At 49.8% G+C, this 14,842-nt stretch overlaps 1 protein-coding gene across 4 annotated transcripts in view; it reads right to left on the minus strand.

The window, feature by feature from the left end:
- Window positions 1-3,601: 3,601 nt before the first annotated feature.
- Window positions 3,602-14,842, minus strand: part of AFAP1L2 (actin filament associated protein 1 like 2) — a 66,078-nt gene continuing 54,837 nt past the window's right edge. For all 4 annotated transcript variants that reach the window (XM_069020073.1, XM_069020072.1, XM_069020075.1 and 1 more), the window contains 13 exons: window positions 14,495-14,674; window positions 13,831-13,920; window positions 12,972-13,056; window positions 12,215-12,319; window positions 11,536-11,747; window positions 9,728-9,873; window positions 9,068-9,179; window positions 8,158-8,397; window positions 7,897-8,074; window positions 7,519-7,686; window positions 7,065-7,246; window positions 6,336-6,464; window positions 3,602-5,986 (listed from right to left, as the gene is read on the minus strand). In XM_069020073.1, coding sequence (XP_068876174.1) covers window positions 5,960-5,986; window positions 6,336-6,464; window positions 7,065-7,246; window positions 7,519-7,686; window positions 7,897-8,074; window positions 8,158-8,397; window positions 9,068-9,179; window positions 9,728-9,873; window positions 11,536-11,747; window positions 12,215-12,319; window positions 12,972-13,056; window positions 13,831-13,920; window positions 14,495-14,674 — 1,854 coding nt within the window. In that variant the 3' untranslated portion in view covers window positions 3,602-5,959. The remainder of the gene's footprint in view (window positions 5,987-6,335; window positions 6,465-7,064; window positions 7,247-7,518; window positions 7,687-7,896; window positions 8,075-8,157; window positions 8,398-9,067; window positions 9,180-9,727; window positions 9,874-11,535; window positions 11,748-12,214; window positions 12,320-12,971; window positions 13,057-13,830; window positions 13,921-14,494; window positions 14,675-14,842) is intronic.

Here is a 14,842-nt window from a genome sequence, read left to right on the forward strand (position 1 = left end):
CTTTCTTCTCTGAATTTATTGGGCTGTGATGGTTCACATATTGCCAGAGACAGTTTGGCCACATCCTTTGGAGCATCAGCCTCACTGCATCACTAGATCACTTTGCCCACAAACCTGTAAAATTTACGTAACTGCTCCCCCAGCGCCCATGGCTCCCAGTGTTGGATTGTTCTCTGCTGACTTTCCCATGGTGTCTGTCACCTCAGGAGAGTGCAACCAGGTCTGCACAGAGCCAAGGCAGAGATATTAACTGTGACTGCCAGTGCTCGTGAGAATAGTGTCTATTGTTCCCAGAAGAAGAAAAATCCCTCTACCCAGATGTCCTGGCCCCGTGTTTGAATAGTAACATTGGATGGACAAAGAGAGACACAAATTGCTCAGCAGGTTTGTTGTCAAAAGAAGAATGGTCTGAAAGCACTCTCAGGGATGAAAGCTGGCACTGAGACAGGAGAAGCACTGTTGTGCCTTGTGGGAGAAACCAGGCTGGGAGAAAGAGGAAATTCTCCTTTCTTGTCCCTGTCACTTTGGTAGATTGTCTGTGTCCTAAGGCACAGCAGAATAGAGGCTTAGTTGAAGGGCTGACATTTGGGATACAAAGGGAAACTAATCTATTAATGTTACTTCGGCATGGCTGTAGCTCAGCATTGCCTCTGCTATTAACCTGCCAGTCTTCTCTTCATGTGGGGAGAATGGGCTTGATCAGACTCACACCAAAGACGTGGTTCATGGTATGGTGCAGAAGTGCCTGTGGAGCTGGCTGGATTCCAGCCAGACTGCTCTCAAAAGTCTCCCTGACCTCCTTGTGCATCCTCCTTGTGCATCCTCGTTTGTGTGAAGGGTCCGAGGGACCCCCCGCCCAATCTCACCCCACTGCCCTGGTGGGTCTGCTGCTCCCTGGGGTTTTCTGTTCCATCATTTGCCTAACAGCATCATTAGCTCACAGGGATCAGTCTGTCCTCTCAAACAGCAGTGTATTTACATGGCCTGGCATGCAGCTCTGGAGCTGGGACATGCTTTCCTGGCCTTCTACAAGTGCTTGAAGCCTTTTCCTTGTGCTGTTTGCAGGATAGTTTGTACAGTACTGCTGCTGAGCACTTTGCCTTGCAGCAAATGCCATGTGGTGTAATCTTTGTGAGCTCTTTGTTTTAATGCACAGGTATTAAGTAAGTGTTTAGCATGTGTGGGTTGTATGGGGGATGAAGCAGGCTTGCCTGGGTCCTGAGCTGGGGAAACCCTGCATTTTTACCATCCTGCTGGTTTTAAGCACCACAGGTACACAGATATCTCTCTGGGGTTCGGGAAACACAGACTGCAAAATCTCATGCTGGAGACAACATTTTAACACTGGACAGGACGAATCTATCTCTGTGCATCAGTTTGTCAAGTAGAAATGATGTGAGAGATTGGAAACTCATGGAGCAGCTCAGGAAAGCTGGTTTCTAAACCCAGTTTTTGGGCTCTGAGTATGCCTAGCTGAGGGCTCAGTGCCCAGAGTGCCCCAGGGATCCCCACATGTCAGGGATCTGCATGTGCTGTGACTGTGACCTTCCCCCTGACACTCCTCCTGAAAGTAGGTGGTTCCTGAAGCCTTGGGTAGATGCTCAGGCATTCTCTGGCAGCAGCAGCACCCACCAGCTCTCCTTTTGTATGGGACAAAGCACTCTGCAAGGTAATAAGATCGTGGGGCATTGGGAGGGGATGGGAAAAGCCAGGCTGATAATTAGGATATATGGTCTTGGAGAGACCTGCTGATCCCAGAGGCAAGGAGGACACTACTGAGCAGTTTTTGGAGCTGTTTTCTTTTTAAAAATTTGTGTTGAAGATCCTGGCTAATTTCTAGGCCCTTTCTCTTGTAAATTTTAATTAAAAAAGAGTGAGTAGGTAAGTGGCTGGGGTCTCTGACATGATCCCTTATTAAATTCACTCTCAAAGACTTGCTTTGATTCAATCAGAAATATTTAATGAGACTTCACCTGATTTGAGCTCATTCCCTAAGGCTGGGTCAGTATTTGAGGCTGGCATGGGCACTGAGGGGTCCCCTGCAAAGGCAGCACTAATCCCATCTGGCATCAGAGGAGCTCAGAGGCTGCTGCCCTTGCCAGGTTGTCACTAGATGTCTGGGCTGTTGTAATGGAGCTGTGAATTACTCTCGCTCTGGAGGATTGCTGGGTGAGCCTTGGATGGTGTTGGGCCACATGCTGATCTCAAGAGAGCTCAAGGAGAGTTTCTCCTTTAGAAAAATGGGATTTAAGTAAGTGCCATGATTTTCACTCCCTTTAGTCTTACTTTCCCTCAGCAAGCAAAACCGTGCCTGTTTGTGGTAAGTAATGTTGTATGGTGCCTGTACTGTAAAGGCTGCAGAGGGAAGCTGGGGTTTGACCCCACTGTGCCATTCTCCCTGCATACCAAAAGCCAAGGCCAACCTGCAAGAGGTCTGCTGATGCTCCCTGTAAAGCCAGCTGACTTCTTCAGCTTCAAAAACCCCTGCAATCTTACTCTGCAGTAAAAGTAAATTAATTTGATTCATACCTGAGACATCTTACATAAACATTCAGGCCAAATTCTCCACTGATAGCAGGTAATTTTTTTTCCTTTAAAATCTATCACTTCTGTCTTAGTGGAAAATCATGCGCTAGTCAGGAACCCCCAGGAGCTGTTGTGGGGTTGTTCTGTCTATCCAAAGCAAGAACTGTGGAGGTACTTAAGGGAGAAACTTGCTAAGGAAAATGGTTTGTAGCAGGAAATCTCCCTCCAGAAGAATATGGAATTCTGCTTGGGACGCTTCAGGCCCCCCGGTGGCCTGGCTGCAGTGTGCACAGGTGAGAATCGCACTGGAATGACTAACAAAGCAGTAACTTCATCAGCTGGAGCTCATACAGAGGTGTTCTAAAGCAGCTATAGGTGATGGGGCAGCAATTCTGGGGAAGGACAAAAGCAACTGCTGCTGCTGTCCATTCAGTGCACAAAAGCAATCCCCCAGATAGAGTTATTTGGGGATTCCTGGGCTCAGAGACTGACATGACACTAAGGAGCTCATTGGCAGGCTTGTGTCAAGGGGTGGGATAGGAGAGGCCAGGGAGTGGGACCTTCCCCAGGACTTCGTGCTGTAACTACAGTGCCTCCCCAAGCTTTCTGTGGGAGTGGAGCCACCAGGAGATATTTCACAGATGCGTCTGTTTTGGTGTCTGTTCTGTAAAGGCCTCAAACTGTTTTCTTTCATAACTTTTTCCCTCCCTTTCCAGCTTCCCCTCAGAGACTACAGCAGGCATTAAGCCTGTACACAGTTGCTATCTAGTGGCCAGAGGAAGGTAGTGGAAGGTTTTTCACTGCTGTTCTGTGCAAGAGCACTGTGCTACAGAGATACAGCAGTTTATTACGTGTATTCATGTAAATTGTTGGGGTTACTGCTGTTTTACAGTGGGTTAGATCTCCAAAAATTGTTTTACTTGACAGTGCAGTCACTATTTAAGCTGTAGTTCTTTGCAGTTGTAGACTGCATAGCTAAGGATTTGTAGTAACTAATGGTGTTGGGTATTTGATGTACTTGAAATCTACTGGAAAGTAGAGCAGGGACAAGCCCCGTTACTGAGAAAAACACTGGTAACATAATATACTCAACATTTTATTATAAAACCCTCTAAAGCGCCATTTTATAGGTCACAGTTACAACAAAGGAAATGCCTTGAGTTAGGAAAACAATGGGGACACAGGGACATTGTTTAACATTTCTTGTTTGGGGAAAGTGTGCTGTTCAGGACTTGCCTATGTTTACCATTCCCTCATGGAGACATCCCAGCAGGACCACTGAAGCTGACTGGGCTGTGAAGGGGAAAGCAGAGCTGCTCTTGTCCATCGCTGTCTCAGTACCACTGTGAAATGTCTGGACAACTTCTGGAGGATGACAGCGGGGTGTACGGTGAGGGCACAGCACTACATGGATATTTAGGGTATAGAGAGTGTCTCCTGCCAGCTCATCATGGGTCAAAAAATAAGCTTCATGGAGTCTGTGGCCTTCTGGAGAAGGAAGTCCCCATGGTCCTGAACCAGAAGAGTCAGCGGTTTATTTGCATGAATTTTTCCTATGTGTAAAACCTTGCACAGGGGCAACCTGACAGCTGAGGCTCCTGAGGCCTGGGATTAGCAGTTCCTCCATCTGCACCAGAGTGGAAACTAAAGAGTAAAAAAAATGGGAGCAAGGTTGCCTTTCTTGCTTGCAGGATACCCTGACCAAATGTTTTGTTGCACCCTGGCTCTGTGGTGAGGGCAAGCAAGCCCAGAACCCCTTGTCAGCACATTCATTCACCCCAGTGACACCACCAGCTCTGGACATCACAGCCCTGTTCATCCCACTGGCTGTTTGGCCTTTGAGTGAAGAAAGAACAGCCCTTTATGGTGGTCTCAGGCCTGCCAAAGATTCTCAAAGGTGAAGAAGGTACAACATCTTTCCTGTCTGCCTTTACCCTGGCTCTGGTGTAGCCACAGCACCCCAGGGACAACCCGTCCAGGGAACTGATTCCTCTTTAACTTTGTAGGGTTGGAAAACAGCTCCAGCCCCATACAGTCAACCCAGTTACTGAGCCTGGGTTCCGAGGCTGAAGGGCCATCAGAGGAGACAGGAAGAGGTGTCTCCAGGCCATCAGCCATGTCAGCAGGTGACAGGGAGGAGAGGAGTGCATAGATTTCTGCCAACCCACTACCACCCTTCAAATTTCACTGTCTCTATGTTTAGCAGTTCCAAATATCCAACATCTTTCATTAGAAAGCTTGGCTAGGGAAGAGAGGGGTGGGCTTTGTGGGCCATACTGCCAGGGCCCAAAGACAGTATTAATGATTAGGAAATAAGAGTGACAGCACCAAGGTGGCCAGCAGCTCAGCAGAGCCCTGGCAGTGCAGCCTTACTGCAGGGAAGGCTGCTCAGCCCTCCAGTGTGGAGGGACTCAGGGGTACAGGGATGTCTTCAGCACATTCAACAGCTGCAGCTCTGTGAGGAACAGACACCATCACAGCTGGGGCAGGAGCATGGGGACAGCTTTACCTCCCCTCTCTTGGGAAAGGGCAAGCCCTGAAGGATACACTGGGATCCAGCTTTCCCATAAAACAGCCGAGCAAGCCCTCAAACATGACTTATTTTCTTTTTGGTTTTTTTTTTTTTTTTTCTTTTCTTTTTTTTTTTTCTTTTTTTTCCCCAGAACTAACTTCTCAGGTGAAGTAAGATCTTCAAAAAAATTAACTGAATCTGCCTGGCAGATCTTCTTTGCCCAGAGCTCTTGGTGCTGGCCAGTCTGTAACACAGCTTACAGCATGAGAAGGTGAGCAGCTCAATATTCTAGCAAATCTGCAGCTGGTAGGAGATGCTGGAATGCATCAGGACACTGATAAAAAATGCCCTGGACAAGCTGCTGTGTGCTTCTCCTTCATGTTTGAAGCATTGCTCACATGTGGGGCTAGCCCTTGACTGAAGGCTGGATGAAGTGCAGCTGGGTGATGACTGGCAGCAAGACAGGTGAGACTTTAATTGACTCAAATTTATCAGGACAGGTTGAAACCCACCAGGCTGAGGAATAGTAGAGGCCCCTTCTGAATCCACTACAGTCACTAATACAGAAACCTTAATAACTCATTGATAAACCTTCAGAGTAGAAATACACAAAACACCGCTATGTACAGTAACATTCTTGTTTACATCAGCTGGGTTAGGACTTTGATGGAAGGATTGCCACTGGTTGTTATTGTTTTAGCTACGTGATTGGGATTTGTCTGGAAAGAGCAAGTTCATTTGGGATAACTTGGTAGCAGCAGCTGCTGACTCCAGTGCTGCGTCTGAGCCCCTGGCGCGACGTGGAGGAGGCACTTGGTGTGTGGTGGTGTGGAACACCCAACCTCCACCAACAGATGGTTGAATCCCCTGGGCCATGTGTGGGCAATTCGAGTCTTTAGTCCATCTCTGAACAATGTGCTTCTAACTAGCTCCCTTTTTCTCCCATTCCTGCCAAGGAATAAAGGCAAATTAGTTGAAATGCAAATCAGGCAAGCCACAGTAGCCATAAAGTACAACATGATCATCTGGTCCCCGGGTGGTTTTGGCTGCAGGGTGGGTCAGGGATGTCTCTAAGTTATAAACAATACATATATTTATTCATTTAAAGTGTAGGCAAGACAAACCCAGGTGAAAAGACTGGAGGGAAACCAGACTGATGTGCTCTGAACTGTGCTGGTCAGGGGTGTTTCCCGGACGTGAGACCCCCCACAACCCCATTCCACCACAGCCAGTTTGCTCCACTGCCAGAAGGGAAGAGCAGTGGCTGTCCCAGATGGACTTTTCTGCTGAACCTTACCTTAGCTTTCTGTAGGACTGTTCCCTTCCCCGTGACCATAACAGACAAAGGCCGGTTTTTTAAAGCCGTTGCTGAGTTGACCGGTGAGTTCTCTGCGCTGTTTGCTGGACTGGCACTTTTTGCCTGAACCTACAAAAAAATCATAGAAATGGTTATGACTACAGACTACTGAGAGAGATTGCTGCCCTTTCCCACCATCTCCTAGTCACAGAATCATCCCATTTGCACTGAGAAGCATTGTTTCAGTGACATGCCAATTTCAAAGAAATACCAGGGGGTTTTGTGGTGTGTTTGGGTTTTGAGGACTTAAGTACAGAGCAGGGTCCAGGTGGTGAAGATCTCCATTTCATGGGAAACAAGTTCCCAAGAAGGAATTTAGATGCCTGAATCTCCTCCTGCAAAAACCATCCCTTAGCTCAGCCAAGTGCAGAAGGAGCTGAGTGCAGACCTGCATGTCTCTGGAGGGTGTTGCTCAAGGTCCCACAGGAAAATACAGCCAGTCGCCTGAGCCTCTGCTCCCTTTCACTTCCCCATTGCTGCTGTTACCTCATTAGGTTATTATTATATTATGTATATTATATATAATAATTAATACATACATATAAGCTATACATTTATACAAGATTGCCTATTACACCAATGATGCTATTATTAATTATTACATTTCTAAGCAGTGTGACTGCCTAGAGGCCAGGACGCTGCTGTGCATCCCAGGGGTGCCCCACGTACCCGCGGGGCTGTGTTCTCCAGGTGGGTGGTGTCCACAGCCGTGCCCAGTGTCACCGGGCCAGACTCCGCCTTCTTTAGGTTCTCCTTCACCTCCACCAGGCTCAGCTCCAGGTCCACCCTCTGGCTTTCCTTCCTTTTGCATTCTTCGTCTATCTCCTTCAGCCTCTGCTCCAGGCTCTTGTCTGTGAAGGGAGAGGAATCTTGGTGCCTGCTGGGAACCTGGGGAGCTCTGAGGGGGGTAGGGATCACAGCATGTCCTGTACATTTTCCTTGTGTTTTGCCCCAAGAGGGACTGTGGCTCTTGCTCTAGTGCAATCTGGGTTATGTGGCTTGGCTAAAAGCACCAGGTTCCCCCCATCCCTTCTGATCCCAGGAGGGCCAGGTTCATTGCTCCCTCTTTCCCCACAGTCCCACCCTGGCTCATTTCGACACATCCCACCTTGCCCTGCTCTACCTGTGCTGCCCCCAAGCATTTCCTTCAGCTCCCGTCTCTCCTTGCGCAGCTGGGTGAGCTGAGCCCGGATTTCATCCTTCTCCTTCTCCAGCCGTTCCTTCTCCTCCGTGAACCGTTTCACCTCTGCCTCCGTCCTGTTCTTGCCCAGCTTGGTTTCCACTGCTGCTGCTGGAAACACAGCCCACCAAAACAAGCTCAGTCACAGGAAGAAAGCAGGAAGGACAAAACCTCTTCAGGTGCTTGAAAACAAAAGTGAGGGTCTGGAAAGTCACCAACCACGAGACTCAGCACACAGACTGCTGTGGAGCAGAGGCTAGTCAAAGCACAGGGCACCACCTCTCTTTTAGCACCCTTGGGCCATCCGAGCAGTCCACTCACCTGGCAGTGGCATCTTGGGCCGGTGTGCAGGCACCAGCTGGGGACTGCCCACTGGAACTGTGCCCACTGGCACCTCGGGGGCCGCCTGGGGGAAGGCGACGTTCTGCTGCTGGGTCTGGATTTTGACAGCAGGCCCCCGTGGCAGAGCCTCCTCGGGCTCTGGCTTCTCTGGGTGTTTCTGGAAATGAGAAACAAAGTGGGATGATGAAGTGTAGGGAACTGGCTCACTGATTACGCCTGGCCCCACAGTTGGGACAGTACCTGCTCCAAGGTCTCTGTTGCCTTAGTACAGGGCTCAGCTTCCTTAGCCATGGGGGCTGTCTCGGCGGTGCTCTCTGGGGCAGCCTTGTTGGCAGCCCTTTCTAAAGATGGTGAGCTGAGGGGTGAAGACTGGCATGACATCTTGCCAGCACAGTGTAGGAAGGACTTCACTGGAGTGAGATCCAAATACACTCTGTCTTGGTCCCCCTCCAATTTGCTCTCACTCTTGGGTACTTCTTCCTGCAAAAGAGACCATCTGATGCAACCAGAAGCACAAGAAACATCTTGCTGCAGAGCAGCACTATCTCAGGCAATCTGGAGTATTTTCCAAAACTCTTGGAGGAACTAAGGCCCCAGTCTCTGAGTCATTCCACAGAGGGCTTTTTGATGTACTGAAGGAAAGGCTCCTCTTGTTTTCCTTCAATAGGTCTCTCTGATGGTAGCAGCAGCCCCATGCAAGGGTATCACACTGTTGTACATCCAGCAACCCCTGCCATGTTCTTTGCCTTTCCTGAGGTAACAGTCCCAATCCCAGCATGACCCATTGTTTTTGCCCTTACACACAGGACTTGCTCTTACAGGCATAAAAAGGAATTTTGAAACACCAGGCTCCAAAAAGCCCACTATCACCAAATAATCCATGCTGTTTGCTGATGAAATTTTATGGGGAATTTTATCCCAGCTGCCTGAGGATCCCTACAGCTCCTTTCTGGAAACCTCTCTCCCATTCCTTAGCAACTCCTCTCCAGCACTTGGTTCTGCTCCATTGCAAAAGCCAGGATTTCCCCAGGGGCTGGGAATCCCCTTCACCACTGTTGGAAAACCCCCCCTTTCACTGCTGGAGACTTTCTATGGCCAGATGTTTGCCACGGTCCCCCCAGAGCTCCCTGCAGCAGGGCCTCTGTCTTACCACAGGCAGGTCTGGCAGATCCACATCGTCGTACAGCTCGTCCTGCTGCATCCTGCCCTTGGGCAGGTTGTCGATGTAGGCGTTGGGCTCCGAGTATTTCCTCTGCATGAGGCTGTGAACAAGCAGCAGGACATCCCATCAGGAGGGATTGTCTTTGCTGTGTGGCTCTGCAGTGCTGCATTTTTGGACATCTGAGAACACCAGTCCTGAGGTCTGGGCAAGGCCAGGCAGCCAGGTGCAGCAGAGGAGATGGCACAGCCACACAAAGCAGTGTGATCACTGCTGCTGTTGCCCATTAAGCAGCACCCACCAGAGTGGAGCTGTATTTCCCCTCAGCTCTCTCCTTTCCTGCCCAGCCCTCAGCCACAGCAGCCCAGTCACTCTGCTCCAGTGGCATGATGGGCTGGGTGGCTGAGAGCCCAACCTGCCTTTGCAATAGCCACCCAGCCACGTGGCCCATGGCAAGCTGCAGCTCAGGCCAGATGCACCCTGGTGGGACAGTAAGCGCTCTCCTGTCCCAAGAGAAAGTGACTGAGCTGCAGCTGTGAATTTACCACCTATTTCCATGGCAGCCAACATCCCACAAGGGGAGAGCCCATGCTCTGGCTTGCTTCCCCTCTACCAGCCCCACTCAGCCCCAGCCCATTACCCCTGACATACAAGAAGGAATTCTTCGCAGCGCTCACAATGCAGGAAACCCTGTCAGCATCCACGTAATCGTAGGTAAATTCCTCCGGGTCTGTTTTCGAGCCCGACTCGGACAAGAGGAGGCCCAGCCAGTGGCCCATTTCCTCCGAGGACTTGGCCTGCAGGGTGATCAGACAGACAGGACAGGCTGCAGCAGCAGTTTCTCTGCACTCACAGATGTGGGCTTAGATTGGGTAGGGAAGCATGCTGGCAATCCCCTGGGCTTCCAAGGGGAAAGATGAACTGCTGGGTATTTATAGTAAAGCTGAAGCTGCATTAAAAGTACAGCTCTGTGTATGGACTGATTCAAAAATTTGGCAGCTCATAAATGCCTCTCTTTTCTCTGCTCCTTCCTAAAATTTCTAGTCAGTCTGCATTTTCCTTTCAGTGGTGATCAACTTAGCTGTCCACAAGAGCATGAGAAGTCTCTGGGGCTGGAGATGCTACCAGGGAGCACCTTTGGGTGAGGAAAGCCTGCGGGTTTTATTTTGCACCAGCAGAGTGCAGCAATGGGATTGCTAGAACAGAGGCAAGGAGACCCGAGCCTAGGAGGTCCCGTTGCCAGAGTACAAACCCCTTCCAGGGCTCTTTGCAGAGGAGAGAGGGGAAGGGAAGAGTTTAAAGCATCAGAGTCAGAGTTGCTTTAACGTGGTCAGTATCAAATTCCCGGCTGCAGTGAGCAGTCTGGCATTTTGCAACATGTAGAGTTAAATTCTGTGCCATAAAGTCAGCTCTAGCAAATAGCCACGTGCACCTCCCAGTGCAGGGGGACTCCACCTGAATGAAGAAGTTGGCTGATGCAGCCACTTTTTGCATTGATTTGAGGAGTCAGAGCAGTAACCACAAAGTAAAATTCAGGGTAAGTGAATATATATACACTTTCCAAACTGGAAAGTATATTTTAAGCTTCCAGTCTGTTTTATTTAGCAGAGACTTCAGTCCCTGGGAAGCCTGCCAGCCAGCCAGTCTGTACATTGAGTCTGACATCCCAACAAAATACAGATTCTTCCATTCACAGAATGTAAATTTTCCCAGCACCTCTTCTTCACAGCTGCAATTGGGCAAAATTTCTTAGATAAAGACATACCCTGAATCAGAAACTCAACAAAAACGTCTTCCAATTTCATGGCATGCCCTTGAAGTCAGTTGTTTAGCTATAAATATTCCACCCACTGGAAAAATACAGGAAATTGCTCACATTGTCCACCTCCTACTATAATCATGCTGTCGTCAGAGAGAAGTAAGATTGGAGATAAACACTCCTGGATGCAGGCAAAGGAAAGTAACAGATGGTGATGAATTCACTTGCACTTTCAGGGGCAGATCTGTGATAGGCTTACTTGGGATGCGTGACCCATGGCTTTGGGGATCTCTTGTCAAAAGATGAAGTTATCTGTTCCTCCTAACCACAGCCTTAAATCCCTGAAGTGGCGTTCTTCTCATCTAACGTTAACCATCTGCAATGCACTCCACAGAACTCAATTATCCAAGGTTATCCTGCAGTCAGTGGAGAGAGATGGGAATCTGCAGAGGACCCCACATCCCACCCTAAGATGAGTGCCTAAGATGAAGGCTCAGTGGTCCTCTGGACACAGCCTGGATTAACCAGCGGGGTGGGACACACTCCAGGTGACCCCAGGCAGACGAACCAAAGTCCTGCTCTTCAGGCTCTGTTCTGTTGGACTGAGGGTTCGTCTGGAGGAACTCACTGGCATTTAAACCTCCCAAGATACACGAGCTGATGACTTTAAGTGGAGCTTTCTTGGAAATGTACACCCTACCTCCAAAACAACCCGTTCTTCCCCATTGTGCAGGATGCGGAAGGAGTAAAGGTGATCAGGGCTTGGCTCTGGGATGATTTCACAGCCTGCCAAATTCAGGGGCTGCTGAGCCAGTTTGCTTCGGTTCTTGTCCTGGTAAAAGTGGAGGTGCCCATCTTTTATCTGACACCACCGTGACTTCCACTGGCTGTTCACCAGCACATTCAGGTAACCTGCAAGCAAGCACAGCTTACTTAGACACATTTTCCATTTAATCCATATTAATTTATATGCATGGGGATATCTAATGCATAAGTTACGAGATCACCACACAACACAAAGCCACAGGCACCAAAAAAAGAGCAGAAGCACAAAGACAAGCTGTCCTGTCCATACAAAACAGGGTGAAAAGGGTAAAAATCTTGAAAATGAGATCCTTGAAATTCAGGATAGGTTTGGAGCAGCAAGTTAGCTGCAGATGGTTGGACAAAGCTGGTCTCCCAATGCATGTCTGGTATTACCCACCCTTCCTCTTGGGTCACCCTGCGAGCCACAGGCACCATAATCTACATGGATTTACTGGCAGGACCACCTGGCACAGACACGTTTGAGGAGGATAATGCCTGGTGGTCATCTGCCCTGCACACTGAGATCCAGCCCCGAGACAAGTCCCTGCAGAGGGACTCATGCTGCCACTTACTTGAAGTCTCCAGGGATCTCTCTGGGCTCTCCAGGGAGCTGGACTTCTTCCTCCCGAGGTTCATCAGGTTGCTGAGTTTCAGGCCAGTTGTGCCCTTCTTCTTAACTACCAGAAATGAAAAAGACACATGTATGGCTTTCCCAGCTCCCAGCCCGCTGTCCCAGCTGGGGGTCCTGCCCCCACCTCACACACATCCCTTGCAGAGGGCAAACCTGAGACTCAGGGACAGGCTGGAAAAGTCCAAAGCCCAGGGAGTTCAGGGGCAAGATGGCCCCAGTAAGCTCAGTTAGGGATTTGTGGAAGATGCTAGTCTGTATTGTTTTACACGTGGGTTAGCTCTGACCAAAGGCCAGTCACTGCAGGAGCAGTGGGAAGTGTTTGCACAGCTCTTGCTGTGCAGATTCCCACCTCCCTTCACTTTCCTACACCACAAAGAATTTAATTAAGCCTAACCCATAAGCATTTACTGTATTCAAGTGTTTTCCTCTCTAAAACAGGGATGCAAGGTGGGGAGGGGGAAAGTTTATTTCCAAAGAGCCTCTTCAGCATTTTCCTGCTGAGCACATCAGTCAGTATGTGAATAAGGCTGTGGAATCAACAGGTAATCCTGGTAAGAATATCAAATTCCCAGGCAGTGAATGCACACATGGCTTTCATCAGGTCTGTTTGAGGTGGCAGTGGCAGAAGCTACAGAAGCCCTGGTCCCATGCAGGGTCAAGGGCCCGTTTTCCCTGTCATTCCCAGGATGAGGTTTTACCATCTTTTGTCTCAGCTGTCTCTGGGTGGCCATCGGTGCTGCTCCCACTCTCAGAGGCTGCAGAGTATCTCTCGGACACCTCCACCTGTCAACAAGCACCAGGCACAAGCTCCACACATGCAGGTGACCCATTCTTCCAGCCAGAACGTGCTGCAAGGACCTTTTTCCCCTTCCCCCATTATCAAGAGGTCCCACTCTCTCTGTAGCAGATGCTTTCACCCAGACATCCCCAGCCAGTTCACTCACACTGTGCCCTTCCCATTGTTCCTGAGCATGCCCCACCCCAGCTTGGCTCACCTCTGAAGAGACACAGTGGCACCAATGGTGCCACTCTATGGCCTCCTGCACTGCAGCCTGGCTGGTGGGGGCATTTGACAGTCCCTATAGGGGGCATGGGCAGAGGAACCAGCCAGGTGCCCAAACAGGTCCATTTTGGGTGTCCACCAGAGACTTATGAAAGTTTCTTTGTCCTCCCACTGTTTTGGAACAAACTGCTCCCAGGGGAGTGTCACCTAAACCTGGAGTAGAGATGGCCCAAGCCCTGGCATCCAAGGGTCTATGTCCCTCCCAAAGCTCTTGGGGAACACAACCATCCCATTGGATGAGATAGCAGCTGCTGCCCTAGATAGTGGGGAGCCAAACACTGAGCTAGTCTGGGAGGGGAGATATGGCAACAAAATTAAGAAGCAAATGAAAATTAGGATGGCTCCAAGAATGCTCCTTTTCAGCAGTACAGGGGTCTGGTTACACTGGTATCAGTCTTTGCTTAGCTAAAATTAAGGCACCTACACTGCCATCTATTAAAGGAATAGGGCTGAAAAGCCTAAGTGCTCGTTCTGTCTGTAGAGACAAGATGTACCTTTGGGTAACTGAGACGCTGCGAGTCTGGGATGTACTGGTTGCCTTCACTGCCTCCTTCACAGAGCAGACCACTGGTCTCCTGGATTACCTGTGCAGAAGGGGAAGCCAAAGCCTGTGAGAAAGCTGCAGTAACAGGATCAATTAATCTCCTCCAACTAGGACAGGCAAAACCACAGCAGCCTGAGAGGCCCACAGTTTACTGTCCCTGTGACCCTGCAGACTGTTCTGGGGTTGCATCAGGCATCCAGCAGAAACTGCTGGATCCAAGTCGCTGGGAGAGGCTGCCAGCAAAGGCAGCCCTGGCGTCTCTCAGCCCCATGGCTGTCCTGGGCTCCAGGAAGGCTCCTCCTCCTGCTGCTGTCTCAGGGGAAGGGCCACATTTACCCCGGTCCTCAGTCAATTCATGATGGGCACCCACCCAGACATCCCCCCTGTCACAGCAGCTGGGCTGGGAGGTCTCCACATGGCCTCCAGCACACTGAAGGCGGCAGGGAGCTGCAGGAAGAATCTGTCCTATGATATGAAAATGAAGTGGTGTATTTGTATAAAGGCTTGCAGTGAGGAAGGGAGCCAGAGCACGCAAGCACTGGGCTGAGATAAGATCTGGTCTCCCAGCAAAGCATGGGAGCACAGGTGGGACAAGTCCTGAAGGTGTCACTGACCCTGAGCCACTGCTCCGCCTGGTCTTTACTCTGCAGCCCCAGCACGATGACATCGGCGTTCGTGGGGATGATCTTCAGCTTGTGCTCTTTCTTCCTCACTTGCTTTTCCTTGTGAATGACAGTGCAGCCCAGCAAATTCACATCGAGCTGAGGGTTGTGGTCTTTGGAGCTCTTGTAGCACTGGGGAAGGAAGATGGGAGCAGGTGAGAGGCAGAGGAGGAACCTTCCTGCTCACTGGTACAAACTCAACCCCATAAGTGACTCAGTGCAGCCTCATGCATCGAGTACACTGAACACAAGGACATCCTACAGTTCTACAAAGCTGTGTCCTAAAAAGTCTGCACAGAC

This window comes from Aphelocoma coerulescens, chromosome 6 (genome assembly GCF_041296385.1).
Source record: "Aphelocoma coerulescens isolate FSJ_1873_10779 chromosome 6, UR_Acoe_1.0, whole genome shotgun sequence".
NCBI lineage: Eukaryota > Metazoa > Chordata > Aves > Passeriformes > Corvidae > Aphelocoma > Aphelocoma coerulescens.